The sequence below is a fragment of the Palaemon carinicauda genome, chromosome 38 (genome assembly GCF_036898095.1).
Source record: "Palaemon carinicauda isolate YSFRI2023 chromosome 38, ASM3689809v2, whole genome shotgun sequence".
In the NCBI taxonomy this organism is placed as follows: domain Eukaryota; kingdom Metazoa; phylum Arthropoda; class Malacostraca; order Decapoda; family Palaemonidae; genus Palaemon; species Palaemon carinicauda.
Genome location: NC_090762.1, coordinates 67854367 through 67881420, shown reverse-complemented (window position 1 = coordinate 67881420; position 27054 = coordinate 67854367). Strand labels below are relative to the sequence as shown.

General features: G+C 49.2%; 1 protein-coding gene across 1 annotated transcript in view; it reads left to right on the top strand.

Moving 5' to 3' along the window:
* The window catches only part of LOC137630701 (serine/threonine-protein kinase minibrain-like), a 168105-nt gene that overhangs the window by 129530 nt on the left and 11521 nt on the right, over nt 1-27054 (top strand). Inside the window, exons 8-9 of the mRNA XM_068362334.1 lie at nt 15691-15877; nt 23532-23615. Coding sequence (XP_068218435.1) covers nt 15691-15877; nt 23532-23615 — 271 coding nt within the window. The remainder of the gene's footprint in view (nt 1-15690; nt 15878-23531; nt 23616-27054) is intronic.

Here is a 27054-nt window from a genome sequence, read left to right as displayed (position 1 = left end):
ACTACACATCCACGGGTACGCAGGACTGTTCACGGCTTGAGGTTTGCACCCGGCCTTATTCATGCTGTTTCCCTCCCTGCACAACGCAGTAATGAAAAACAAACAAATGTAAAGGACAACTTTACAGTTAACACATGTACACTATTATATGATAAACTCTGGATAGAAATTCTAGTAATAGAAAGTATTAAAAGAGTTTCATACATACATGTTTTTTCCAACACAGAGTACTTACCTAGAACTACTTTCTTAGGAGTTACTGGTAACTCTTTCCCAACTGACCAGAATTTTGTGTAGTTTACCCTATTCCCATTTTCTATGGGTGACCTCAGGCGGAGTGATACGCGCCCTGAGGCGACCCGGGGTCGGAGAGCGTGCTAGTTCAGGTCGTGCTCCCCAGTAAGTTTCTGGTCGCGACATGATTCACATCTCGCCGCGCTCTCTCTTACCCAGTGCGACCCTTTGTGTTCACCACGTGGTTCCTGTGCCTTTCCCTGTGTCCCTGTGTCTCATGGTGTGTTAGTGTTTTCATTATGGAGCATCCCCGCCGTTGCCCTGGGCCTGTGGCCGTTAAGTCTTGTTGGGCTTTCCTTTCGAAGCCTGAGGTTGACCCACACTCGCGTTGTTCGTCATGTAGGGGCAAGGTATGCACCCCTACCGCCACGTGCTCGGAGTGCGAGTCTTGGGGCGAAATCCAGTGGGTCCTTTATGGGACTAAGAAGAAGAAGTCGGCCAAGAAATCGCCCAAGAAAGCTACCGCGTCCTCTGCTTTGGTGTCTCCAAATGCCTCGTCGGAACGTGGCTCCCTTTCATCTTCCCCTACCCAGAGTAGGGGACGAGGTAAGTCCGTTGCGGGGAAGCGGCCCTTTGTCCTTCCCCAGGAGTCTGAATTACCTGTGGGGGAAGCTGCTGATGTGATACAGGCATGTGTGGGGCCTGAGAGAAGTGCGGGAGTGTGTGTGGCAGACGAGGTCCTGGTGCCCGCAGGGCCCGTCTCTACCGAAGACCCTATGTGGGGGAAGTCAGGTACTACCTCTTCTCCCCCATCTTGGGCATGTGTTTCAGGTACTTCAGCCGCCGGGGGGGATGCTGAGAAAGGCCATTCGTCGAATTCGGACCCCGCCGTTTGGGATCTCCCTAGAACACCCTGCAGGTCACCCTTCAGACTAGAAGAGGAGTTTGACCATTGGATCGCCCGGAAGAACGTTCCTCGGTCCCCCCCAGCGCCCTCGGCGATGCTCCCGCCCGTCTTCCTGCAGCCTGCGGAACCAGAGATTCGTCATGGAGTCCCCCCCCCCCCGCGGAATTGGACGTCTCAGGTGGTTCAGCTGATTCCCTCTCCTCCTCCTCGTCTTCCTCGTCCGCAAATTCATCGTCATCAGAGGACGATACAGGTCCGCGAGGAGGAAACGCGAGAGGTCCAGGAAAAAGAAGAAGTCCCACTCCCGTTCAAGACAGAAGAAGAAGGAGTCCAGGCCATCTATGAAGAAGGCGAAGAGGAGTAAGTCGAAGGATTGGGTGAGTATCACGGTGCCCCGGAGCGAGCTGTTTAAGGTCACCACAGCCGCGGCCGCTTCCGGGTGGCTCCCTAGAGCCTTGTCCTCACCGTCTCTCCCCTCCTTCTCCTCCTACGGACAAGAATCTCAACGAGGGAGGCCTTTCCAAGCTCCCTGTGATGCGCCTAAGTTGACGAAGGCCTCCGCTGCCCCTACTCTGTGGAGGGAGGCGCTCCATCAGGTGGAAGGCGTAACGCCAGCCACGGGCTCCTTGGCTAACTTCATTAAGCTCCAAGGGCGCCCTACGGCCAGGGATGTTCCCACAGATGCGAGGACGCCCGCAGGGCAAGGTAATCCCATGACGGATACCTTCGCCTCTGCGGGTCCGCCCGTGACACGGGCAGGCCCATACAACGTTACCCCCTGGTTGAGGGAGGAGAGTGCTCGTCCGATGACATCTCCTCCTACCGCAAGGTGTTGGCCCTCATAAGGCGGCACCATCGGCTGGATGAACCCATGCCCACCACTGAACAGGCCTGGCTCTCCGGACTTAGCAGGTTGGTGGAGAACCCTATACAGCAAAAGCCCTCCTTAGCTCTACCCTTAGCTCCTGACGTAAAGCTGGGTATGGAGCATATTGACAAATTCTTGGACGGCCTGGCGGACGCCCCTAGGAGTCAAAGTGCCTCGAAGCTGCTTGCCAGGTCTGAGGGCACAGAAGAGGTTTTACGTGCCGGAAGGTCGTCGGGGAGGACCCCGCGCCACGGAGACAGCCATCACCTCGTTGAACCAGGGTGCCACTGAAGGCAGAGCATCCACGGCCCCTGTGTGTTTTTCCCCTTCGGAGACCTCCATGATGGAGGACATGGCCCAGGACTTAGTTTACGTGTCCTCCTGGTTGGACTGGTGGGCCTGCACGTTGGTTGGCTTTCAGTCGTCTCATGATTTGTCCCTACCAGAAAACCAAACCTTATTGAGAGAGCTGATTAGCTCAGGGGGCAAAGCCCTAAAATTCTTATCCTATCAATCCCTCTCCCAGGCTACCAATTGGATCCTGAGGAAGAGAGACACTATTCTCAGCAAATTAGTGAGGAAACTCCCTGACCGGGAAGCAAGAAGATTGAGAAATTCCTCAATCTGGGACGAGGCAATCTTCCCCCTTAAGTTAGTGGAAGAGACGATGGAACGGGTGAGGAAGATGAAGGACGTGGGAGACCATAGACCTCCCCCAATGAGGCGCCCACCTCACAGGAGACCCTCCGTGGACGCCCCTCACCCTTCCCGTTCATCCCCGGCCCAACCTAGAGGAGAGCCCCCTTTGGCTCCCTGGTTGCAAACAACTCAGCCCCCCCGTAGAGGTACCACACCTCAGTCTAACTTTAGACCGTCCTTCGGGACTCAAGAAGAGGTCGGTCCGGACGCCCCTCCAGAAGGAGATGGGAGGCGAGGCCCCCTACTCCTACGGGAGCCTCAAGTAGGGGGATGCCTCAGACACTCTTGGCAAGCATGGCGGGATTACGGTGCGGATCCCTGGACGGTGACAATCCTGAGGGAAGGTTACAGACTACCCTTCTTAGCAGAACCTCCCCCGCTTATTCCAGCCCTTCAGGCGGAGTGGCTGATACCCAAGGACCCCTTGAAACCGGCAGCTCTGCAGGAACAAGTGTCGTCCATGATCTCCAAGGGAGCGTTGGAACTAGTCAAAGAGCAGCCCGGCCCGGGGTTCTACAGCAGGCTCTTCCTGGTGCAGAAGGCGACGGGGATGGAGGCCGGTAATAGACCTGTCGGCCCTCAAGTTTGTGGCGAAAACCAAGTTCAAGATGGACACTGCCAAGACAGTGTTGGCCGCCTTGAGGGAAGGGGACTTCATGATATCCCTGGACCTCAAGGATGCCTACTTCCAAATCCCCGTCCATCCCTCCAGCAGGAAGTTTCTCAGGATAAAGTGGGATTCCCTAGTGTTACAATTCAAGACCCTTTGCTTCGGACTGTCGACGGCTCCTCAAGTGTTTACAAGAGTCTGCACGACGGTCTCCGTATGGGCACACGAGCAGGGCATCCGTCTGATCCGGTACCTGGACGATTGGTTGCTTCTTTCAGCCTCAAAGGAAGAATTGAAGGAACAGGGCGCGAAGTTACTTCGTCTCTGCGAGGAGTTGGGCATTACGGTCAACGTAGAGAAGTCCCAACTGATCCCTTCCACCAGGATGATCTACTTGGGGATGGTCCTGGACACCCGACTAGTGAGAGCCTTCCCCTCGTTGGAGAGATTGGAGAACCTAGAGCGAGTTCTGCAACCCTTTCTGTTGGACCAACCCAGGAGGGCCAAGGATTGGCAGAGGTTGCTGGGCCACCTAGTGTCCTTGGAAAAGTTAGTGCCACAAGGGAGACTCAAACTTCGAGCGGTGCAGTGGAACCTGAAGGAACACTGGACCCAGGGGAGAAATCCCCACAAACTGGTTCCAGTCTCCCCAGAAACGAAGGTAGTCTTGCAGTGGTGGCACGACAGGAGGAACACCGAGATGGGGATGCCCTTCGCACCCGACCCTCCGGAAGTCCTATTGTTTACGGATGCGTCGAAGGAAGGTTGGGGCGCTCACCTACTCGACCAATCGACAAAGGGAAAATGGTCGTGCGAGGAACAAAGCATCACATAAACGTGCTAGAGATGATGGCTGTGCTGAGGGCGAGTCATTCGTTCATCTCCTCCGGGGGAACACAGTGACGTTGATGTGCGACAACGCCACAGTAGTAGCCTACTTAAAGAAGAAAGGGGGTCTAAAGTCAAAAAGAACTATGCTCGTTATCGACAGAACTTCTAGAATGGGCGGCAGAAGAAGGGATCGAGTTCACAGCAAGGTTCATCCCGGGAAAGAGGAACGTCCTGGCGGATGGCCTCAGCAGAGTAGGCCAGGTAATACACCCAAGGATAACTCGGTCAGTCATACTGAAGTGGGGTTTCCCAGTAGTAGACCTTTTCGCCACATGTCTGAACGCCCAACTCCCCGTGTTCTGTTCTCCAGTCCCAGATCCGTCGGCGGCGTTCGAGGACGCCTTCCAACACCCTTGGGACGGCCTCGATGTGTACGCCTTCCCCCCTTCGGAATGATACGAAAAGTCCTCAACAGAGTAAGGACAACAGCCAACCTTCAGATGACTTTGATCGCGCCTTGGTGGCCGGAGAGGGAGTGGTTCGCAGACCTAAAAGAACTGGCCCTTCTTCCTCCTTGGCCGCTCCCGGACAGGCCAGACCTTCGTCAACCCCACTTCCAAAGGTTTCACGAAAACCCTCGGTCCCTCCGCCTTCACGCGTTGAGGTTATCGAGCGGCTTCTGAAGAAAGATGGATTCTCATCGAGGACCGCGACGAGGATGTCGGGTTACTTAAGGCGGTCCTCTATCGCTGTCTACCAAGCGAAATGGGCAGTCTTCTCGAAATGGTGCGCTTCCCGGAATATCAAACCCTTGGGGGCCTCGATCCACGACGTGGCGGACTTCCTAGTGTATCTCAGGGACGATTTGGGCTCTTCCATTCCAGCAATAAAAGGAGTGAGGGCAGCGTTAGGTCAAGTCTTCCTCCTGAAGGGCATTGACTTGGGAACCTCCCGGCACATTTCGATGCTCATCAGGAGCTTTGAGCAGTCATGCCCCCCACAGGAGGTGAGGGTACCGCAGTGGGACCTAGCCATAGTACTCAAAGCCCTGTCAGAACCTCCCTTTGAGCCCCTCAAGGACATCCTGGATAAGGAGCTCACCCTCAAAACGGTCTTCCTCTTAGCCCTGGCTTCGGCGAAGAGGCTTAGTGAGTTGCACGGATTATCATACAAGGTTTCACACTCAAAAGGATGGCGGGATGCCTCGTTTAGGTTCGTCCCTAACTTTGTGGCCAAAACGCAGAACCCAGCCTGTTGGGACCCTCGGTTCGAGGGCTTTTCGGTCCCAGCAATCCCTCGGTCAGACAACCCTAAAGACTTACTCTTATGCCCAGTCAGAGGAATAAGAAAATACCTTGAAAGGACGTCCAGACTCCGACCTGAGATCAAGAGTTTATTCGTCTCGACCGGTCAGGTGAAGAAACCAGTCTCCAAGAACTCAATCTCCTTTTTGGTTGTGACAGGTGATCAAGAGAGCTTACGATGCTTCGGGAACCCCTCTCCCTGGCAGGCCAAGGCCCCATGATATTAGGGGTCTAGGCACCTCCCTAGCATTTGAGAAGAACATGGCCGTGGGCCAAATTCTGAAAGCGGGTACCTGGTCCAGACAGTCCACTTTCACGGAACATTACCTGAAGGACTGCTCTAGGAAATCCTTGGATGGGTTCGCCCTTGGCCCAGTCATATCGGCCCTGCAAAAGATTTGAAGGTCATGGCCCCAGGGAAACCGGGGGTGGTAAGCCATGAGACACACGTTCATCCCTTACCTTTCCCCCTCATCATCCTTCCCCTTACCCTTAATCCCCGGCGTGGGCGAGACTCAAGAGGCCCTGGCGGCCAGGATATACGTCTTTAGCAAGAAATACGTCTCAGAAGTAATGGTACAGAAGTAAGCCACTTAGAACTAAGTTAGTTTTTTGGGTAGTTTCCCCTATTTTCATTCAGTTTTCTAGTAGGGGTCATCGGAACCTAGTTCCCCTTCGAGGTTCCCTTTTTCGCCCGCTCGTGCTCCTAACCTTCAGACCCTAGTCCCTGCAGGACACTCCCCCCTCCTAAAGTTTAAGTCTCCTAAGAAAGTAGTTCTAGGTAAGTACTCTGTGTTGAAACAAATCACAAATTTTTAAGTAATTTGTATTTTTCCTAACATACTTACCTAGAACTACTTTCGGGTTATGGCCCGCCCATCCTTCCCCGAGGGTCCTGCAGGGTTGAGGAGAACCCTTTTTACTACGAATCTTACTGAGGAGCATGACCTGAACTAGCACGCTCTCCGACCCCAGGTCGCCTCAGGGCGGTATCACTTCGCCTGAGGTCACCCATAGAAAATGGGAATAGGGTAAACTACACAAAACTCTGGTCGGTTGGGAAAGAGTTACCAGTAACTCCTAAGAAAGTAGTTCTAGGTAAGTATGTTAGGAAAAATACAAATTACTTAAAAATTTGTGATTTCAGTAATATTTGATATATATGTAAAATAAAATGTTGCTAGAAAATATAAATTTGCATCGCAGTTGCAAGAAAAGATTCTAAATTTGCATTATAGTTACAAGAGACACACACACACACACACACTCATACGTTCATTGAAAAAAAGTACTAATAGTGTATTTAAAATTATCGTTGTGCTTCATCAAAGCTTTTTTTACATTTGTTTTCAATTTTGGCTGCATTTCAACCAACAACTATAAATGATTTAGTTTTACTCTACAGTATCATTGAGTGTTGTTAGTTACAAACAAATGTTTTGCGTGGTGTGGCGGTGACTAGTTTTATGAGTCGTGGTGATTATTTTTGGTTTATGAGTTGTCTTACCTTATACAGAAGTTGTGTAGATAATATACAATTACATCTGAAAAAATAGTAAGAACTAAAATACCATGATAGAAAACAGGAAAAGAATGTAGTGCAGTACAGTGGGTTACCTAATGTGTTAGTCAACTGCAGGTAGGTAATGGTCCGTGAGTTGGTAGGTTATGGGTTCACTCACACTAGGGCAGCAAATATTTGCAGATTCTCAATTTTCGCGCCTGTCTTTTATCCAACCCCCTTGAAAATCGAGGGTTGACTGTACAAGGTAAGACAACTCGACACGAAAGTCATCGTTACACCACCCTATGTATAAGTAACAACAAAACACTCCCTTTTCCTATCTAGCAACACTCACTGATACTGTAGTGTATATTACTGTAATATAACATAGTACTATCACTACAGTATGACTTAATTACCTAAAGTGAGACTTCATATCACTCTTAAGTGATTAAGTGATCCCTGTCTTTTGCAAGGTCGCCTCACAACCCTACCAGTGTGTCAACTAACGTAGCGTGTATCTACTGTACAGTACAGTATTACATATACAATACAGTACTGTAAATACACTGTTAATACTGTAGTTCTTTTTCAATGAACAATGTACAGTTCACAGTCAACACCACTTACTGTTTACAAAGTTCTATACATGGAGTGTTCATTGAATGTGATATGTATGCTACATGTACTCTACTGTACAATGAAAATCCCTACTTAATTATGTAAATTAACACCTTTGAAAGATCACTTGTTGCTATTAAGCATTTGTGGGAGATGCTTGTGTGATGACAGACCCTGGGAGAGTGAGCCAGAGAAATGGCATTGTGCAGGAAGGGAAATTGTATAAAGACCAGGTTCAAAGAAGTAGAGGAGGTTAGAAAATGATGAGTTAAGCGCATCAGTCCTAACTGCTAGTAGTGAAAACTACTTAAATATAATGAGGGCTGACTGTAGTTGTCTCATTAGGAGTCTCTCTCAAAAGGTTCCATAGGAATTCTAGTGGGTGCTCTTTTAGAAGGAGTGACAGATTTTAACTGCTTATTGATACCTTAGAGTTTGGTTAGGTAGATCTACTGGCTAGGTGAAGATGAGCATTGCTAGGATGTTACTCTCCCTCTTCTAGTAGGAATATCAGCTCATTCTCCGACCGATACCTTCAGATTAGGTGAATGGTTGTTAGTCTAGTATGACAGTTTTCTTCTTTGATTGAATGGAGGTAAATGGTTGCAGCCAGGAGCCAACACTGACTCTATACTAGGTTAGTGAAGGTGAGACGTTTCACATACCTTCCCCGTGTCTGCTGAGAATAGGATGGGCATTCCTGCTCTTAAAGAGCTGCTCTCTTCCATCATTAGGGAGTAGCAGATCTCATTCACTCTCAAATTTCTTCACTGTCCATCAAGCAGTGTGTGAGCCTTGTGTGACACCAGTTACAGTTGAGCAGTACCTCATGCAGCAATCATCAACTCCGTACGCCAAGTAAAGGTAGCGTATATAATGCCCATAAAGCCAGCTGCCGCCTCCGAGAGTGTCATAGCTCCCTCGGCGACTATTTTTCTGACTTACCTGTAGCAGGTAAAAGTCCCTCCAGGCATCAATTACTCACACATCCAGCAGAGTGGAACATGTTCATCAAATGTCGTGATCCTCTCTGTGGGACACTGCCATAACCCCAAGTTTAGTGGTGTCCCATTTTGCTATCTCTGGTAGGTCCCTAGAAAGAGACATTATGATGTGTGTCGAAGAGAATGGACTTCCTCACTTGCCTCTGATGAAGAATCTCCTCAGTAGAGTTTGGAACCTTCCTTTGAAGGGGTTGGGGGGATGGTCTATGTTTGAAGGGAGCTTTGAGTTGTACTGCGTGTCCTTAGACATACTTTTTCTCGTGAACCTTTGTGGTAAATATACTTTAAACTCTGTGGTTGGACAGTTTTGATCAAATATGTATGAAGCATTTCCTTTTTTTTAGTTTATTTAAATTTAGGTAAAACATTTCAGTTATCACATCTTAAAGTTAGCTACTAATATTTATTAATAAAAAATCTCTTATTATTTGATGTTCTGTAAATCATTAATTGTTCCTACACTAAATACAAACCCTCATTCTTTACTATAGGAGATATTGTAGCGCGAGCTGGAAAATATGGCAGAAAACCTTAACAAGGTCGTTAACGACTGGGCCGGTAGTTATCCCCCTGTTGGGGGTGGGGCACTGCCGGCCGGTAGCTACTGAGTATCTTCAATCGAATTCTAGCCGTCACAGTGGTAACACCGCTGCTCCCGCTTTTGTTTGTCTGGCAGACTAGCCTTTCTTTAAGTGTGTTTTTTCATTAACCTCTTCTTTTTTCTCTTTAATTAGATGTGATGTCCTCTAATTTGAGAAAGTGTCCCGGGATTCCTCCGAAATCTTATGGCACATTTATGTCACCACCGAAGGTGGATCTTCATTCCCTATGCCCTTCATGCAGAGGTCATAGGTGTACTGAAGACTCTCCCTGCCAAGAATGTAAGTAATGGTCGCCTACGCAGTGGGATAAGTTCATGAAGAGGAAGAAGAAGAAATCCAAGAAGGATTCGTTACCTCCAGGTTCGCCGTCGAAAGGTAGGGAGTCTCGGGCCTCTTCTTCTGCCCCTCGATCTCTTCCTTCAGACTCTTCCTTGCCTCCTTCCTCCGGGGGGAAGTCAAGAAAGAGCAGCACCATTGACTTAACACCCATTCCCCCGGGGCAGGCGAATCAAGTTGCCCCCCCCAAGTGAGATACTGTAGTTTCGTCCATCATCGGAAATAATTCTATTACCGCTTCTATTCCAGATAACGTGCGAGCGGTATAACCTGCCCTTGGACTTCCTGGTTCTCCTTCGGTGGAGGTATGAAACCAGTTCCTCGCAGGCACAGTTTTACCTCAGGTCCTTTCTGTTTTGGAACCCTCGGGAGTTCCGGACCTCGCCAATATCCGTCAGCTCAATTGGCGGCCGCTGAAGTGTCAGCGGAGGTGATAACGTCAGCTCCTGCGGAGCCTACTTCGCTCCTCGCTTGCATTACGACGAAACAACGTCGCAAGCGTGATCATCGTGATTCCTCCTCCTCCTTGTCGTATTCGTCCTCCTTAGAGAAGAGTAGAGAGAGAGAAGAGGAAAAGGAGAGCTCGCTATCTTTCGCCAAGACGTTCTCGACGGAGAGAGAGCCGACATAGGAAGAGACGTCATCGTTCTCGTTCTTCCTCTCCTATCTCTTCACGAAATGTCTCGCCGATACACGATAAGCGCTCTCGTCACAAACATAGGAGGAATACTTCCTCGCGCTATCGTTCGGCCTCGCGATCGTCTTCCTCTCGCGGGGAATCATCTAGGCGCTATAAGAAGAGCTCTACGAGACGTTCGCGCTCTTCTTCACGAGAGAGTTCTCTCAAGCGCAATAAGCGCTCCCGTTGGGGCGAGGTTAAATCTGATCGTCCCCAGAGCGCAACCAAGGGAAGAGAAAACACTGAGCGCGATTCCTCTCCGTCACATTTCTTCGCGAGGAGCTCAGCTCGCGCTGGGAAGGCGAGAGAGAACACTTCTTCTCGCCGTCGCTTAGTATCATCAGAGAGAGAGCGCTCCCGTACGTCAAACTTTCGAGCGCGCAAGTCTCCGGACATATCTGCGCGAGGTCATTCTCCGCGCCCTCACGTTTCAGACAGAACAGCACCCATTCCCGTACTTTCTAATGAATTACGAAATATGGGCTTAGTGAGAACTTCTCTTCGGCTGAGAACAGAGGTGAAAGGCCAGGCCGCCGATCAACGCATTCTCTTATTGAGACAGTACCGTTAATTCGTTCGCCTTCGCTTAATCCTTCAACTTCCTGGCAGGATCTTGCGCGCGCGTTGCCATCAACCAGCGCTCAGCCTTCCTCTGGATTGTCGGCAATGGAGTATGTTACCTCGCCGTTACCTTCAGACATTCGGGCTTCTACCACCCTCCCTCATGAGGAATTAGCGCGACCTGAGGATTCCTCGGTGGAACTACCATCAAAAGACTTAGAGTCCGCCTATCTGATGGCTCTAAGAACGATGTGTAATATCTCAGGTCTCGGAGATTTACACCTGTCGCCTTGTCATACTGACGCTCCAGCTTTAGACAGACTATGAAGTCCTCCACCTAACCCTAAGATCAGAATCGAACTTCCCTGGTCTATTCACACTGTAGGCCGTCTGAGGAAGGTCTCGCAGGCGGTCTTGGGGGAAACGAATTCCTTGAAGTCTCAAGGATCCCATAAGATGCTGCAGTTTCCTTTTTCGAGGCAAAGGCGCTTTTACAAGGTCAGAGATGCCAACCCTTCGCCTCTGACACTTGATCCCCTCACAGCAAGGCTTACACCTGGCTGCTCTGCAGAGAGAGACTCTTCCCTTCCAGTCTCCTTTGCCGCAGCAGAAGCCTCAACAATGGAAGCAGCGTCAATGTCTCTTTTAGAGGCACTATCCTGGTTTGACACATGGTCTGGCACAGTGGGCTACCTTGCAAGTCACAAGGACCTTTCAAACCAAAATTCCATGCAGTCTCTGCAGGAAGTCCTGCCTGCTGGGGCCAAGACAATGGACTTTCTAACTGCTACGGCTGCAACGATGTGGGGCAACTGGATTCTCAAAAGGAGGGAATCGGTAGTCGCCAGACTGCAAAGGAGCATCGGAAAATCGGAGAAATCTGATTTGAGGAACTCTGATCTCCTACAACCTCTCCTCCTCTCTAGACAAGCAGTCGCCTCCACCTTAGAGACTTGGAGGAAGGAGACACAGGACACTGCAATGCAAAAGGCTGCTTCCTTTTGTCCAATGCAACAGCAGCCAACTCCACAACCCAAGGCAACAACCGCTTCTCCACTGCCAGCCAAGAACCCCAGCCGCCCCTCTTTTACACCCAAACCTATGGGCAGAGGAAAGTTGGCTCCTCCTAAGGCTAGAGGCAGAGGGAGGAACCCTAGACAGAAATAGGGTCTTGACTCCCCCCTCGCAATGCGTAGGGGGTTTCCTGCAGGGGAGTTGGAGGAGTTGGAAAGCTATGGGGGCCATGCAATGAACCATAAGGGTGCTTCATTGGGGATACCGCATTCCCTTCATAGACTCTCCTCCTCCTCTAATTCCTCCCCCGATCTCGTCCTCCCAGGTCCCTCGGTATCCCGGGAAACAGCAAGCCCTAGCTCGGGAGATACAGAGCATGCTTCTAAAAGACGCCATTCAAGAGGTCTCCGACTCTTCCCCGGGGTTTTTTAGTCGCCTCTTTTTGGTAGAGAAAGCCTCGGGAGGTTGGAGACCAGTAATAGATCTTTCGACTCTGAACCATTTCGTGAAGCAGACTCCATTCAAAATGAAGACAGCGGCTTCCGTCACCCAAGCAGTACGCCCAGGAGACTTCATGGCGTCTGTAGACTTGAGAGATACTTATTTTCAAGTGACAATCCATCGCACATCTCGGAAATTCCTACGCTTCCTGGCTCAGGGTCGAATCTTCGAGTTCAAAGTCCTGTGCTTCGGCCTCTCGACCGCCCCACAGGTCTTTACAAAGATCTTTGAACTCGTATCTTCGTGGGCGTACAAACATGGAATTCGTCTGCTAAGATATCTGGACGATTGGCTACTCCTGGCCTCGTCCAAGGAGCTAGCTCTGGATTATCTGAGAAGACTTCTGAGTCTTTGCAAGGATTTGGGGATCCTTGTAAACGCAGAGAAGTCTTGCTTAACCCCAACCTAAGTCTTGAACTATCTGGGTATGTCCATCAACACCCAGGTAGGGAGAGTGTTTCCGTCGCAAGACAGGCTTCGGAGACTGAATCAGTCCATCACCCATCTCTTGTCTCCACTACCACCTTCAGCCAAGTCGTGGTAGTGTCTTCTGGGCCATCTTGCCTCTCTGGAGAAACTAGTTCCAGGCGGGAGATCGAGAATCATAAGTCTCCAGTGGCATCTGAAGACCCATTGGTCTCAAAAGTCAGATTCCCCAGTCTTGGCAGTGGAGGCCCCAAGTCTGGTGCTACAAGATCTTCATTGGTGGTCGACCAGAGAGAACACCCAAAAGGGCATTCCCCTCCAAAACCCGAGTCCGAAGTTAAAACTCTTTTCGGACGCGTCGCTACGGGATGGGGTTCCCACCTAGGCCCCAAATTAGCATCAGGAGTTTGGTCTCCGACAGAAAAGTCTCTCCATATAAACCACCTAGAATTATTAGCTGCCTGGAAAGGCCTAAAATTCTTTGTAGAAGATCTACATGGACGAGAGGTGGTTCTGATGAGCGACAACTCCACAGCCGTCTCGTACATCAACAAACAAGGGGGTAGTCTGGCAAGAGACCTCTGTCTGTTACCAGTCCAGATCTGCCAGTGGGCAGAAAGCCACAACATTTCTCTTTCAGCCAGGTTTATTCTGGGCCGGAGAAACATTGTGGCGGATCAGCTGAGCAGGCATCACCAAGTGCTGAGTGGAGAATTGTCTTTGGATCCTCGAGTAGCGAAGACAGTAATAGCTTAGTGGGGTTTACCCACAATAGATCTGTTCGCCAGCTCTCTGAATGCGAAGCTTCCCCGCTACGGGTCCCCAGTTCCAGACCATCAGGCAGCGATCCAGGACGCCCTCCAACACTCCTGGGACAACCTGGATCCTTATGCCTTCCCTCCCTTTTGCCTGCTCAGAAAGGTGATCAACAAAATCAGGATCTCTCAGAACTGCAAGCTAACTCTAATAGCTCCGGCTTGGCCAAGCAGAGAGTGATACGCAGATCTCCTTTCCCTGTTGGTTCAAGTGCCGAGGTTCCTGCCTCCAGAACCCCGTCTGTTGAAGCAGCCACACAGTGGTATCCCCCACGGGAGAATCCACTTCCTGAAACTTCACGCCTGGAGGCTATCCAGTCTCTCCTCAGAAGCAGAGGCTTTTCTGGAAAGGTGGCTGAACACATGTCCAGGCACCTGCGCCAATCTTCCACAAACCTATACCAAGCAAAATGGAGAGTGTTTGCAGCTTGGTGTAGAAGGCAAGGCGTGTCTCCACTCGATCTCTCTCTTCCTTTAGTGGCAGACTTCCTAGTTTACCTCAGGGAGGAGAAACTCCTTTCAGTCTCGGCAATTAAGGGCTATCGTTCAGCCTTAAGCCTCATCTGCAGACTGAGAGGAGTTGACCTTTCCACCTCAGAAGATATCACCTTGTTGATTTGAGGTTTTGAGAGATCTTGCCCCCCAGTGGAGATTAGACCACCACCTTGGGACGTGTCCCTGGTCTTACGCTCCTTAAAGGGGCCTCCATATGAGCCCTTAAATAAGGCATCTGATTTCTTCCTCACCCTTAAGACCGTCTTCTTAGTAGCTCTGGCCTCGGCAAAAAGGGTTAGTGAACTTCACGGTCTATCCTACGAAGTCAGCCATTCTAGAGGATAGGGGGAAGTCTCTCTCAACTCCGTGCCAAGTTTTGTGACCAAAACCCAGAATCCTTCATCTGCCGATGAGAGGTTTAGAGAATTTCAATTTTCCAGCCTCAATAGGGCAACTCAAGATACTGACCAATTGCTACTGTGCCCAGTCAGGGCGCTAAGGAAATACCTGAAGCGCACCAGACCTTCCAGACCACGCCTCCGTCATCTCTTCCTCAGTACCAACAAGGTTAAGAAGAGAATCTCTCGCAACACCATCTCTTTCTGGCTCAAGAAAGTTATTGCGAGAGCCATTCACGGAGACCCTGAGGCAGCTCATCCCAAAGCCCATCAAGTTAGGGGAGTAGGTGCCTCGCTGGCGTTTAAGAAGAATTTCTCAGTCTCCCAATTCTTAAGAGCTGGAGTCTGGAAGCGCCAATCTACATTCACCACTCACTATTTATCAGATGTGTAACATAGGTCTCTAAACACCTTTTCTGTAGGACCTATTGTGGCAGGTCAGCAGGTGCTGTAACTACCTTTACGCCCTTTCAGGGGACAGTAGCCATTGATCAAGGATTCTGAGTTACACTAGGTTTTAGAAGAACATCCATCTATCTTCTGCTCTTTCTTGTTCCTCCCATCTGGGTAGCCTAGTCTGTGAACAGTTTCGGCTGGACTCATCAATGGAAATAAGGTATGAAACTCATCTGACTCCTCTCACAGGGTATAAGTTATACTCGTAGTCACAGGGGTTCCCCTTTTCAAGGTCAGGGGAACCCTTTGTATGAAAGGGTCCTGGTATTACTCCCGACGCTCTTCATGCTGAAACTTTGGTTTCTACGTATTTACAAACCTTCAGTCATGCTGGATTTGCGGATCTACAAAGAAAATTAATGGGAGATTGTTCATTAATAGAGTCTAGTCTGAGGACTGTCTTCTCTAGGTTTAGAGAACCCTTCGTCCACCCTGACCTCAAGACTAAGTCTCCTATAGTAAAGAATGAGGGTTTGTTTTTAGTGTAGGAACAAATGACAAACTTACAACAGAGTTTGTATTTTTCCTAACATACAAACCTGAATTCTTTACTCAAATCTTCCCTCCGTCACCGCCCCCTATAGTCCGATTGAAGGTACTCAGTAGCTACCGGCCGGCAGTCCCCCACCCCCAACAAGGGGATAACTACCGGCCCGGTCGTTAATGACCTTGTTAAGGTTTTCTGCCGTATTTTCCAGCTCGCGCTAGAATATTTCCTATAGTAAAGAATTTGGGTTTGTTTGTTAGGAAAAATACAAACTCTGTTATAAGTTTGTCATTTTTCCCATGGTTTTTGTGCTGCTATGTATTTTGGTATTTTTTCAGATAACTGCTTTGATGGGTCCTTTTCCAAAAGAATTCAGTGAGGGTGAATATTCCAAAGAGTTTGCAGATTTTGTTGGCAGACCAATGTCAAGATACCAGCGATTAGAGAATCTCCGAAAGCGACTTCATGACTGTAAGGACTCGACGTTCCTCATGCTAGTTGAGAGATTACTGACCTACTTACCAGGTTGGTTCTTTGGTATTGAAAGTTATTGGTGTCCTATTTTCTACGGTTATTTAAATTATCTTGCCTTTTACAGTACTTAGCTCTTCTTTCACTTCAAGATTCTAATACTAATTTCTGTAAGTGCTGTAACTTAATTTTTTTTTTAATTAAAATCCTACAACAAGTCTAATTTGTCAATACATTTTCGCTTTCATTTCTTCACATTTATAGTTTGTTCCTATGCAAATACAATCTCTCATCATTTTCAAGTGTTTATTCCTAAATCATTTGGCTACAAACAGAAAGAGAGAATTCTTGGGATGCTGGTAACATTGTGTTGTTATCAGGAGTTAACCCATGCTGCGAGGAAAGTTGAGATGAGGCTGATCACTTTTCTCCTGGTCGTTCTAGAGAACCGACATCTGTTGCCGTAGCTTTCTACCCTGTGTTGTGCCTAACCGTTTTACTTTTCATTCCTTTTGTACTTGGGATTATGAGTGGTGATCGTGCTTAAGTTTTTTGCAGTTCTTTGTGTACTTGTGATAATGAGTGGTGCTCAAGATTGTGTGTATAATTGTCCTGGCCTTGTGGTATCCTTCACGAGTTGGGTCAAGGTAGATCCTCATCCCTTGTGTCTGAGTCACCATGGTATGCAGTGCTCATATTCATCAGCTTGTGATTTTTGTAGGGATTGGCCACCCTTTCAGTGGGAGAAGTATGGTGCTCTACTGTACATGGCCAAACCACCTCAACACATTCATATCCACTCAAGCTGCTAATTTATTTCTGACACCCGGTCTCACCCTCAATACTTCATTCGTAGCCCTATCTAATAGAGATATGCCTGCCATACTCTATCACTTTCATTCCCACAACTCCGGTCCATGCATCTCAGTTGGTACAATCGTTTTCTCATACAGACCTCTCTTTACATTCATTCCTAACCCTCTATTCTTTATCACTCCCTTCACTGCCCAGAACACTTTACATCCTTCATTCACTCTCTGACGTGCATCTACTTCCACTCCACCATTTGCAGCAACAACAGACCTCAAGTACTTGAACTGATCTACCTCGAGTAACTCTCCATTCAGCATGACCTTCAACCTAGCACCACTCTCCCTTTTTTGTGCATCTCGTAACCTTACTCTTACATTAATTCTCATCTTCCTTCTCTCACACACCCTCCCAAACAATGTCACTAATCGACCCAGCACAGAGATTGCAATCAAGACTGTATCATCCTCATACAGAACTCTCTTTGCATTCATGCCTAACCCTCTATTCTTTACTACTCCCTTCACTACCCCCAACACTTTGTATCCTTCATTCACTCATCTGCGTCGACTCCACCGTTTGCTGCAACAGACCCCAAGTACTTAAACTGATCTACTTCAAGTTACTCTCCTTTCAACATGACATTCAACCTACCACCACCCTTCCTTCTCGTGCATCTCATAACCTTATTTTACCCACATAAACTCTTATCTTCCTTCTCTCACATACCCTTCCAAACTCTGTCACTAATCGACCAAGCTTCTCTTCCAAGTCTGCAACTAGTACAGTATCATCCGCAAACAACAACCGATTTACCTCCCATTCATGATCACTCTCGTCCATCAATCTTAATCGTCGACCAATCACTGGAGCATTCACCTCTCTCACCGCTCCATCAACCAACAAATATAACACATCTCTGTCTCCGCCCCACTCTCACTGGAAACCCTTAGCTCACTTCATTTCCTATCCTAACACACACTTCACACATTCCACATCACTTCCCTATCAACTCTATCATACGCTTTCTCCAGATCCATAAACGCAACATACACCTCCTCGCCTTTTGCTAAATATTTCTCGCATATCTGCTCAAAAGTAAAAATCTGATTCATACATCCCCTACCTCTTCTAAAACCACCCTGTACATCCTAGATTGCATTCTCTGTTTCATCCTTAATCTAAAGAAATTACACTAATAGGACAAATATTTTATTAATAATAATGTATTTCCTTTTACATTACGAAAATGAAATACTTTTGTTTGGTAAATTAGTGTTTTCTTTTATTTTTTGCAAGAAAAAAGAAAAGGGATTTACATATTTTGCAAGTCATTCTTTGTAGAGTTTTTCATGTCTTGTGATGTCTTGGAGAGTACGAAGAGCATGCCCAAACCATCTTCATCTACCCCTCACCATGATCTCATCAACCCATGGCACTTGAGTAATCTCTCTTGTAGTTTCATTTCTAATCCTGCCCGGCCATTTAACTCCCAATTTGTTCCGTAACTGACATACAAACCACGCTATTTAATGAGGGTTATTACTTACGGCGTAGCTGAAATGACGAGCCATTAGAATTTTAACGAAGGTTTACTACCCCACCGCTAGTTAGCGGGGGGTAGGGAGGGTAGTTTGCTACCACCCCCCCTCACACACACCTGTGCTAGAGCTCACTTTGCTCTCGGCTCGGGTGGTAGTCGGACGTGTTGCTCTCACCCTCGCCTCTCTGACAGCCTATTAATGCTTTTTCTTCTACAGGTGTGTTTGAAGTTGGCCTCTGCTATCATGCGCAAGTGTCCTTGATTGCCTGACCGCCCTTGTGGTATGTTTATGTTGGCGGTCAATACGGACCCTCACACCCTTTGTCCTTATTGTAGGGGCCAACGGTGTGATAGAACTAATAAGTGTGGTGAGTGTAGGGAGTGGTCTACCTCCCAGTGGGAGAGGTTTTTTCGGCGACGGAAGAAGAAGTCCAAGCGGGATATTTCTCCTTCGAAGGTTTCTTTGAAAGGAAAAAAATCCCAAGGACTCTTCGCTCATTGCCCAAACCTCCTCCGAAGCTCCCGCTCGATCGGTTTCTTCCGAGAATGTCGAGTGGTAGGGTAGGCCATAGTTCTGTTTCCCGACCTCGGGGTTCGGGAGAGGGAGTTGCCTCCCATAGCGAGGCAGCTCCTCCTCCTCCCCCGGGGGAGGATTTAGATATTAATTTGTGTACTAATGATTTGTTTCAGCTTTGGTCTTCCTTGGGGCTCGAAGGTTCGCCCTCCGAGGAAGCATTGTTTGACATGATCCGGTTGGGGGCCGCTGTCAAACAATCGCCGACTTTGGCAGAGGTTGATTCTCTGTCTATCGTCGACGTTGTGGTGGCAGAGGCTTCCGATGCGGTATCTCCGACCTCTGCACCTGACCAACCTGCTGTAGCTGAAGGCTTAGTTTCTCCCTCTGCTCAACCTTCGAGGGAGGAACTAAGTCCAACAGTCTCTCCTGCCGGTGATTCTCCCCCTCGGGGGAGTTCACTCACAGAGACTCCTCTTTGGAGGACTGCTGACGGTCAGCTCGCTGACCCTACGGCCCCCAGAGGGCACATACGGATTAAAGCTCGCCTTCCTCTTTGCCGGAGAGGCCTTCCTTCACCTCACAAGGGTGTGAGGAGGCGCCTCTTCGGTTCATCGTCTGCACCGCAGAGGAGCCTTGTCATCGTTCTCCAACTGTCTCAGCTACAACCCTGGACCTCTCTGCGGATCGTTTGCGATCCCCTTCGGTGCAGGGTCGTCCTTACAAAGGACACGTCGACCTTCTACCCGTCAGACCTGCTGACCTGCCGTCGCCGTTCCTGGCTGCTGATGCGCTGTGGGCGCCGACACATCCTATTCTTGTGAGACAGGCAACGGTCCCTTCGGGGCTACAAGGGCGTATGCGCAAGTTGGCGCATACGTCCCTTTCACGCCAGCGCTCATCTGCTGTTGACGATGCTCCTGCTAAGGCGCGCCAGTGCTCACTTGAGCGCCAGCGTTCTCCTGATCGCCAGCGCGCTACTGCATGCCTTCAACCTTCTGCGTGCCATGCGCCCCACCGTTCTCCTGCGCGGCAGCGCTCGCCAACGTGCCAGTGCTCTCCTGCGCGCCAACCCGCCAGTGCTCTCCTGCGCGCCAATGATCTCCTGCGCGCCAGCACTCGCCGCACCAACGATCTCCTGAGCGCCCATGACCTTCTGATCTGGGCGCAGTAGGGAAGTTGAATACTTCCCCTGCTCGTCAGCGCTCGCCAACGCGCCGTCGATCTCCACCTGCACGCCATCCCTCGACAGCACGCATTCGCGCACAGTCTCCCACTCGCGCCCACGAGGATGCGCACGCGCGCCCACGCCCACGCCCATCTCCCCAGCCTGATGTGCGCACACATGCGCGCCTGCGCACAAGAGATGTCTCTCTTCATCCTGACCCTGCGGGAGCGCGCAATCTTCCCCCTGCTATCTCCGGCACGCGCACCCTCGCCATCGCCCTCGCGCGGACGCGCGCCAACATTCGACCGCACGCGCGCCAACAGTCTCCCGCGCAAGACCCTGGGTATTCCCCATCTCACGAGTGCCAGCGCGATCGCCAATACCCTCCCACGCGCGAGGCTGCAGGACAACGCACGGCAAGGTCGTCATCGCCACATCCCCCCCCCGATCTACACCTGCACGCCATCCCTCGACAGCACGCATTCGCGCGCAGTCTCCCACTCGCACCCACGAGGATGCGCACGCGCCCCCACGTCCATCTCCTCAGCCTGATGTGCGCACACATGCGCACCCGCGTGCAAGAGATATATCTCTATGCGCGCGCCCAACGGTATCATTGCCCGCGCGGGCTCTTCATCCTGAGCCTGCGCGCTCGCGCGCAAACATTCACCCTCGCGCGCGAGCGCGCAATCTTCCTTCGGTGCACCCTCTGCTATCTCCGGCACGCGCACCCTCACCATCGCCCTCGCGCGGACGTGCGCCAACATTCGCCCGCACGCGCGCCAACAGTCTCCCGCACGTGACCCTGGGTATTCCCCATCGCACGAGTGCCAGCGCGCTCCCAGCGTGATCGCCAATAACCTCCCATGCGCGAGGCTGCAGGACAATGCGCGGCAAGGTCTTCATCGCCGCCCCCGCCCCCCCCCCCCCCCCCCCCACCCCCGGGACATTTCTTCTCCATCATCCTCTTCTTTTCAGGCGAACCCCCCCTTGGTAATTCCTCCCAGGGATCGGTCGATCCCTTTCCCTCCAGAGGGAGTATCTGACAGCGCAGCCGTCAGCCAGCAGCCTTGGTTTGGGACACTGATCAGAGTGGTCTTGCAGGCATTTAAGCCTGTTCTCTCTGACCTGGGCCACAAATCCTTGGCAGCTTCTACTCCCCTGAAGAGGAAAAGAGGAGTTTCAAACGTGGTAACTTCTCCAAGGGCAAAGCTGACTCCTCGTAAGTCCTTGAGGCAGGCCTCCTCACCCTCCAAGACTTTTTCTCCCTCCCCTTCGGATGAAGACTTCCCGTCCTCGGAGTCACGTGAGGTGAGGCGTTTCCCCATCGCACCAATGAGGGAAACCCCACCTCGCGCTGGAAAGTCTTCTCGGATAGGGGTGGAGAAGAGCCTACCCTCGTTGTTGTTGGAGTCTTGCATCCCTCCCAGGAGGGAGTCGAAGGACTCCAAGACTGTACCAAAGTCTTCATCAAGACTTAGACTGGAGCCAGCCAGTCATTCGGAGAACGTCCACGAGTCCCCCCAAGAGGAGCCTTTGGGGACAGGAGACTTCGCTGCTAGTCCTTCAGGAGGAGAGCTGCAGGAGTCAGAACACGCGTTCTGGCAGGTTCTGACCCTTATGAGGAATCTCAATGGGTTTGCTGACCCAGAGATTCCACCTCGTGAGGGCAAAGACACGGTCGTGGACCGAGTCTTTGGGACTCAAAAACCCTCGAAGGCCAGTGCGGCTTTGCCCTGGTCTCAAGGGGTCAAGAGTGCCAGAGACAAGATCGAAGTCCAGCTCTCCGAGCTTTCCTCCTCCAGCCGATCCAGTGCCGGCAACAAGCTCCTCCCACCTCCTCGTGTCCAACAGAGAAGGTACTTCGACATCGTAGAGGAGACTTGTTTGGCTCTTCTCCTTCACCATTCGTTAGAAGAGCTTACCAGGGGAGTCCCTCTTGAGAGAGACTCCAACCGGCAGGTCTCGTTCTCGGCAACGGAGATCCTTAGCCAGGAGAAGGTGGCGAAGTGTTCCATGCAGGGCACTTCGTTGCTGGATGTCTGGCTAGGGACCTTAGGTATCCTGATACGTTCGAAGGATTTATCCAAAGGAAATACCAGGAAGGCTATGGAGACCTTTTTACTCTCGGGCACTCGTACGATCGAGTTTCTAGCCCAAGTCTCGAACTTGTGGGCTAACACCATCTTGAAACGTCGAGATGTGGTGTCTGAGAGGTTCCATCAAAAGGTCCCTAATACCGAGATCAGCAGGCTCAGACATTCTTCCGTTATGGGAAAGAACTTGTTTAAGCCTAGGGACGTGGAGCAGGCCGCTGAGAGGTGGAGGAAGTCCAACCAGGACTCCCTCCTACATAGGGCTCTGACATCGAAGCCCTATAAACCTCCAGCACCCCAGCAGCCACGCCCTACCAAACCACGAAACCGGCAGCGGCAGCGAAAACGGTTGTGTCTAAGCCATTTCCTGTCAAGGACAAGAAAGGCAAAAAGTCCTCCAGTGGAGGAAAGAATCCTAGAGGGAGCGGCCGAGGCTGCAAACGCTAGGATTGGCAGTCCCCCTGCATGTCCACCAGTGGGGGGATGCCTACAAAGATGCGCGAACAGGTGGCAGCAACTCGGGGCCGATTCCTGGACGATTTCCGTAATCAGTCGGGGATATCGCGTCCCGTTCACAACATCTTTACCTCCCCTGACAGTGGATCCAGTGTCGTTGAGCTCTCTTGCCATGGGATCAGCAAGGGGGCAAGCCCTTCGGGCAGAAGTCCAGACCATGTTGAAGAAGGGCGCTCTCCAAGAGGTCCTCGACGGGTCTCCAGGCTTCTTCAGTCGACTCTTTCTTGTAAAGAAGGCGTCTGGAGGCTGGAGACCAGTCATCGACCTCTCGGCTCTGAACAAGTTTGTCACGCAAACTCCGTTCAGCATGGAGATGGCAGACACGGTCAGACTTGCAGTGAGACTGCAAGACTTCATGTGTACACTGGATCTGAAGGACACGTACTTCCAGATCCCGGTCCATCCGTCTTCAAGGAAGTACTTAAGATTCAGCCTAGACAACAAGGTTTTTCAGTTCAAGGTGCTGTTTTTCGGTCTCTCCACAGCACCACAGGTTTTCACCAGAGTGTTCACCCTAATATCGTTGTGGGCACACAGGATCAGCATCCGTCTCCTCCGTTATCTGGACGACTGGCTGATCCTACCTCTAAGCAAAGTGAGTTCAGCACAGGTGTGTATGAGGGGGGGGGGGTAGCAAGCTACCCTCCCTACCCCCGCTAACTAACGGTGGGGTAGTAAACCCTCGTTAAAATTCTAATGGCTCGTCATTTCAGCTACACCAAAAGTAATTACCCATATTAAATAGCTAAGGTTTGTATAGTTAGGAAAAATACAAATTACCTACGAATTTGTCATATTTAATATTGTAAACCAGTCACCCGACTCTACAACAGAAAAAACTATAACATTCTTCCGCTGGTTCGCCCTACCACCGAAAGAGTGCATGCACACAAGTTTTAAATGGTCACATTATCTTGAAATTTGTGATTTTATTTCATATTTCTTCAACTTTTCATAACTTACATTATTCATGAATCAGTTGAGCATAAACTTTAGGTAAGTAATTTACTTATGTATTTTACACATTTCTTTGACATTGATTTCTTGTATGTTACTTTCAGACCGTCGTTTTACTCCGTTTGAAGCAGCGTGCCATCCATTTGTTGCCTGCTCTACTCCATTTTTGTATCTCACACCTTCTCCAGGTATGTTGAAAATAATAGAAAGCTGTTTGTTTGAGAAAAATAATAGTCATTCTTCTAAGTTTATAAACTAGTCAGCTCAAGTGCATTGGTATGTATTCCTCCTCTACACTGGCATCCTTTTATTGAGATAAGTCAATGTATTTATCACATACTATAAATGTAAACCTTTTCATTTTTGAAATATAGAAGGAAAGGCAGTATCTTCTATTAAAATTTCAACAAGTATTCCCCCCTCGTTATATAATTGTCAGGGAGAGATTGGTCAACATTTGCCTTTAGGAGTGGAAAGCAATTTAACCCCCCCCCCCTTTTTTTTTTTTTTTCCCAAATAAGCACATGGCTTTAGTAAAGAAATTTAACTTTCTTGCAGTTAGTGGTAAGAAGCCAAGAACTGATGCACTATTCTCATTACCTGTTCAATTTCTCTCTTGCCACATTTTACTTCAGACTTTCTCCAAAGTGTTTACTTATTACTGCACATTAAGTGTCTTCCCCTGAATCTATGAAGCAATTGCTGAATGGAGTGTTCAATGGAATAGTTTGTGGAAGATCATGATTCACATGTGTATCGTATAATGGATGAAAATACTGGGATTTAAGCAACCCTTGTGAAGAGGGTGCTTGTCTCTCAGTCCCTTAAATTGAAAACTATTTCAGTGGTTGCTGTTTAAGTTGAAAGTTCAAAGTGCATAAAGAAACTTGCTTTTAGATAAGGGAAAATCTAGGGAAGACTGGCTAATTGATAGTGAGGATAATGAAAATAAGGACAAGCCTCCACCTTACACTTGTCATATAATTAGCCATTTTTCAATATTAATCTTACCCGATGATCATGTAGCTGTCAACTCTGTTGCCCGACAGAAATCTACGGTCGGGATACGCCAGCGATCGCTATACAGGTGGGGGTGTACACAACAGCGCCATCTGTGGTCAGGTACTCCAGTACTTCTTGTCAACACCACCTCAATTTTTCCTCTGTCGTGCCACCGGCTAGACCTACTTGGATACGCTGTTCATTCTGGAGTTATTATTCACGATTTGGTGATGTATTTGCTCTAGAGTTTAGCCTTCGCTATTCAGGAAGCTTTAACATTAGCTTAGCAATTTTTTGGAATTAATTTGATTTAATTTTGGTGACGAAGAGAGTATGAACTCTCTCTCACTTTTAAATGGCCGACCCTTCCCTTAGACGGAAGTGTTGGTGTCGAAGAGAGTATAGACTCTCTTAATTTTGCTTAACAAAGTTATAGATTTATTTTATATCTCTCCGCCTTTTATAGGCCTCTTCGATTAACTTCCTTTTATTATAAACTTATAAAAATTAATTTTTGTTTGTTTATATGCGACCTTTCCTAATAGTAGGCGGTCTTTTCTTGGAACCGAAGTTAATTAACATTGAGCCCGTCATATCGTTTTTACCTGTTAAGATTTTATGCTATTTTAATTTTAATGTTTTTGAAAGAATTTCTTTGATAGTCTCGTACTGTTTTCAAAGTTGAACTAACGTTTTGTTTTGTCTCCGCAGTTGTTGACGTTCAGAACGTTCAACTTGCGCTCTATCGTTACGATAGAGAGAGAGTATTCACGGTTTCACATTGCAGTAAGAGTAAACCGATTCTAGCGTTTTGTTCATTCTTTCTTAGCTTAAATGGTTTTAATTCTAATAAAGGAACTTTTTATTTGGGAAATCTTTCAGTTTTTTTCCTTTAACAATAATATGTTTTAACGATATATATAATTGGGCTCATCTCTCAGGTTCTAAGTCAAGAGAGAGAGAGAGAGAGACGGAGGGAGAGAGAGGAGGATAAACGTTTCGTTCAAGCGGGTAACGTTGTTATCGTTTGTGCTCTTCTCCCTAGTCTCTTTAGGGGAAGAAGGTAAACGTTTCTAGAGTTTTATTCTTGTTCCCAGGCTTTATGCGGTGAGAGATTTTAAACGTAGTTTATTTGATCTAGTGTTTAGTCTCTTTTCCAGCCACTGAATTCTTTATCTTTCATTATGTTTTTCTGTTACATTGTAATACTGTTTTCGCAATTACTAACTTTTAATGAAGGATAGAATTGCGTGTTTCAGGTACAAACCACTTAAAGTTTCGAGTTCAGTGAAATAAGTGCAAACAGAAAATCAAAAGTGATAAAGTGATAAGCGCAAAGTGTTACAGTGTTGCGTTCGAGGGTTCGTCTGTTCGTGCCAGTTGTTCGCCTAGTCTGGGACCTCTTACAAGCTCCCAAGCCCAGGGGAGAAGTAATGTCGAAGGACTTATGGGTTCATCAGGCCTTGATCGACGAACAGACGTTTCCCTCCGTGGTTTCGGGTGTATCCACTCACGTAACCGACGTGATCACCCCACCCACACAAAGACGAGAGAGCCCATTTATTCCTCGTCTGCGGAAGAGGTTTCTCGCAGAAACCATGGACCAAATCTTGCAGCTTTTAAGTGCAAGTCGGTCCCTTCCGCGCAAGTCCAACTCCTAGGTGTAGCCACTGCCACTGGGTCAGTTCGGACTTGCTGCAGTACGACAACTGCACACCTCCCAGAGAGGCAAGGTGGTACCGCAACAGGCAGTAACTCCGTCTGTTGCCGCACCAGCTGTTTTAGACCCTCAGTCTCAACGGACAGTAGCTCCGTTTGTTGTTGTCTTTCATAGACCCTAGTGGTCCATGCTGCAGACTATACAGTCTCAGCTTGCTCCTTCATACAGGAGTATCATGCTGGAAGGTTGACAATGCAGCCTGTTAACCTACAACCCGCCGAGGTTGTGCGCTCAGCAGATACTGCGGCTGCCTGCTCCCACCCTCCACCTGTGAGAGCTCCACCTCCGATGCGCAGTCCACCCTGCCAGACGCATGTTCTTGCTGCGCCTCCTGCTTTCATGCGTGAGTTGCCGCATCGGGAGTTGCCGGGTTCCAGCACTATGAGGCAACCTCCTCAACCCATGAAGCAGGAGCCTCATGCTATGCGGCATCCTCCTCAACCCATGAGGCAGGAGCCTCATGCTATGCGGCAACTTCCTCTACCCATGAGGCAGGAGCCTCATGCTATGCGGCATCCTCCTCAACCCATGAGGCAGGAGCCTCATGCTATGAGGAGCCTCATGCTATGCGGCATCCTCCTCAACCCATGAGGCAGGAGCCTCATGCTATGAGGAGCCTCATGCTATGCGACATCCTCCTCAACCCATGAGGCAGGAGCCTCATGCTATGCGGCATCCTCCTCAACCCATGAGGCAGGAGCCTCATGCTATGAGGAGCCTCATGCTATGCGACATCCTCCTCAACCCATGAGGCAGGAGCCTCATGCTATGAGGAGCCTCATGCTATGCGGCATCCTCCTCAACCCATGAGGCAGGAGCCTCATGCTTTGCGGCAACCTCCTCAACCCATGAGGCAGGAGCCTCATACTATGCGGCATCCTCCTCAACCCATGCGACCTGAGCCT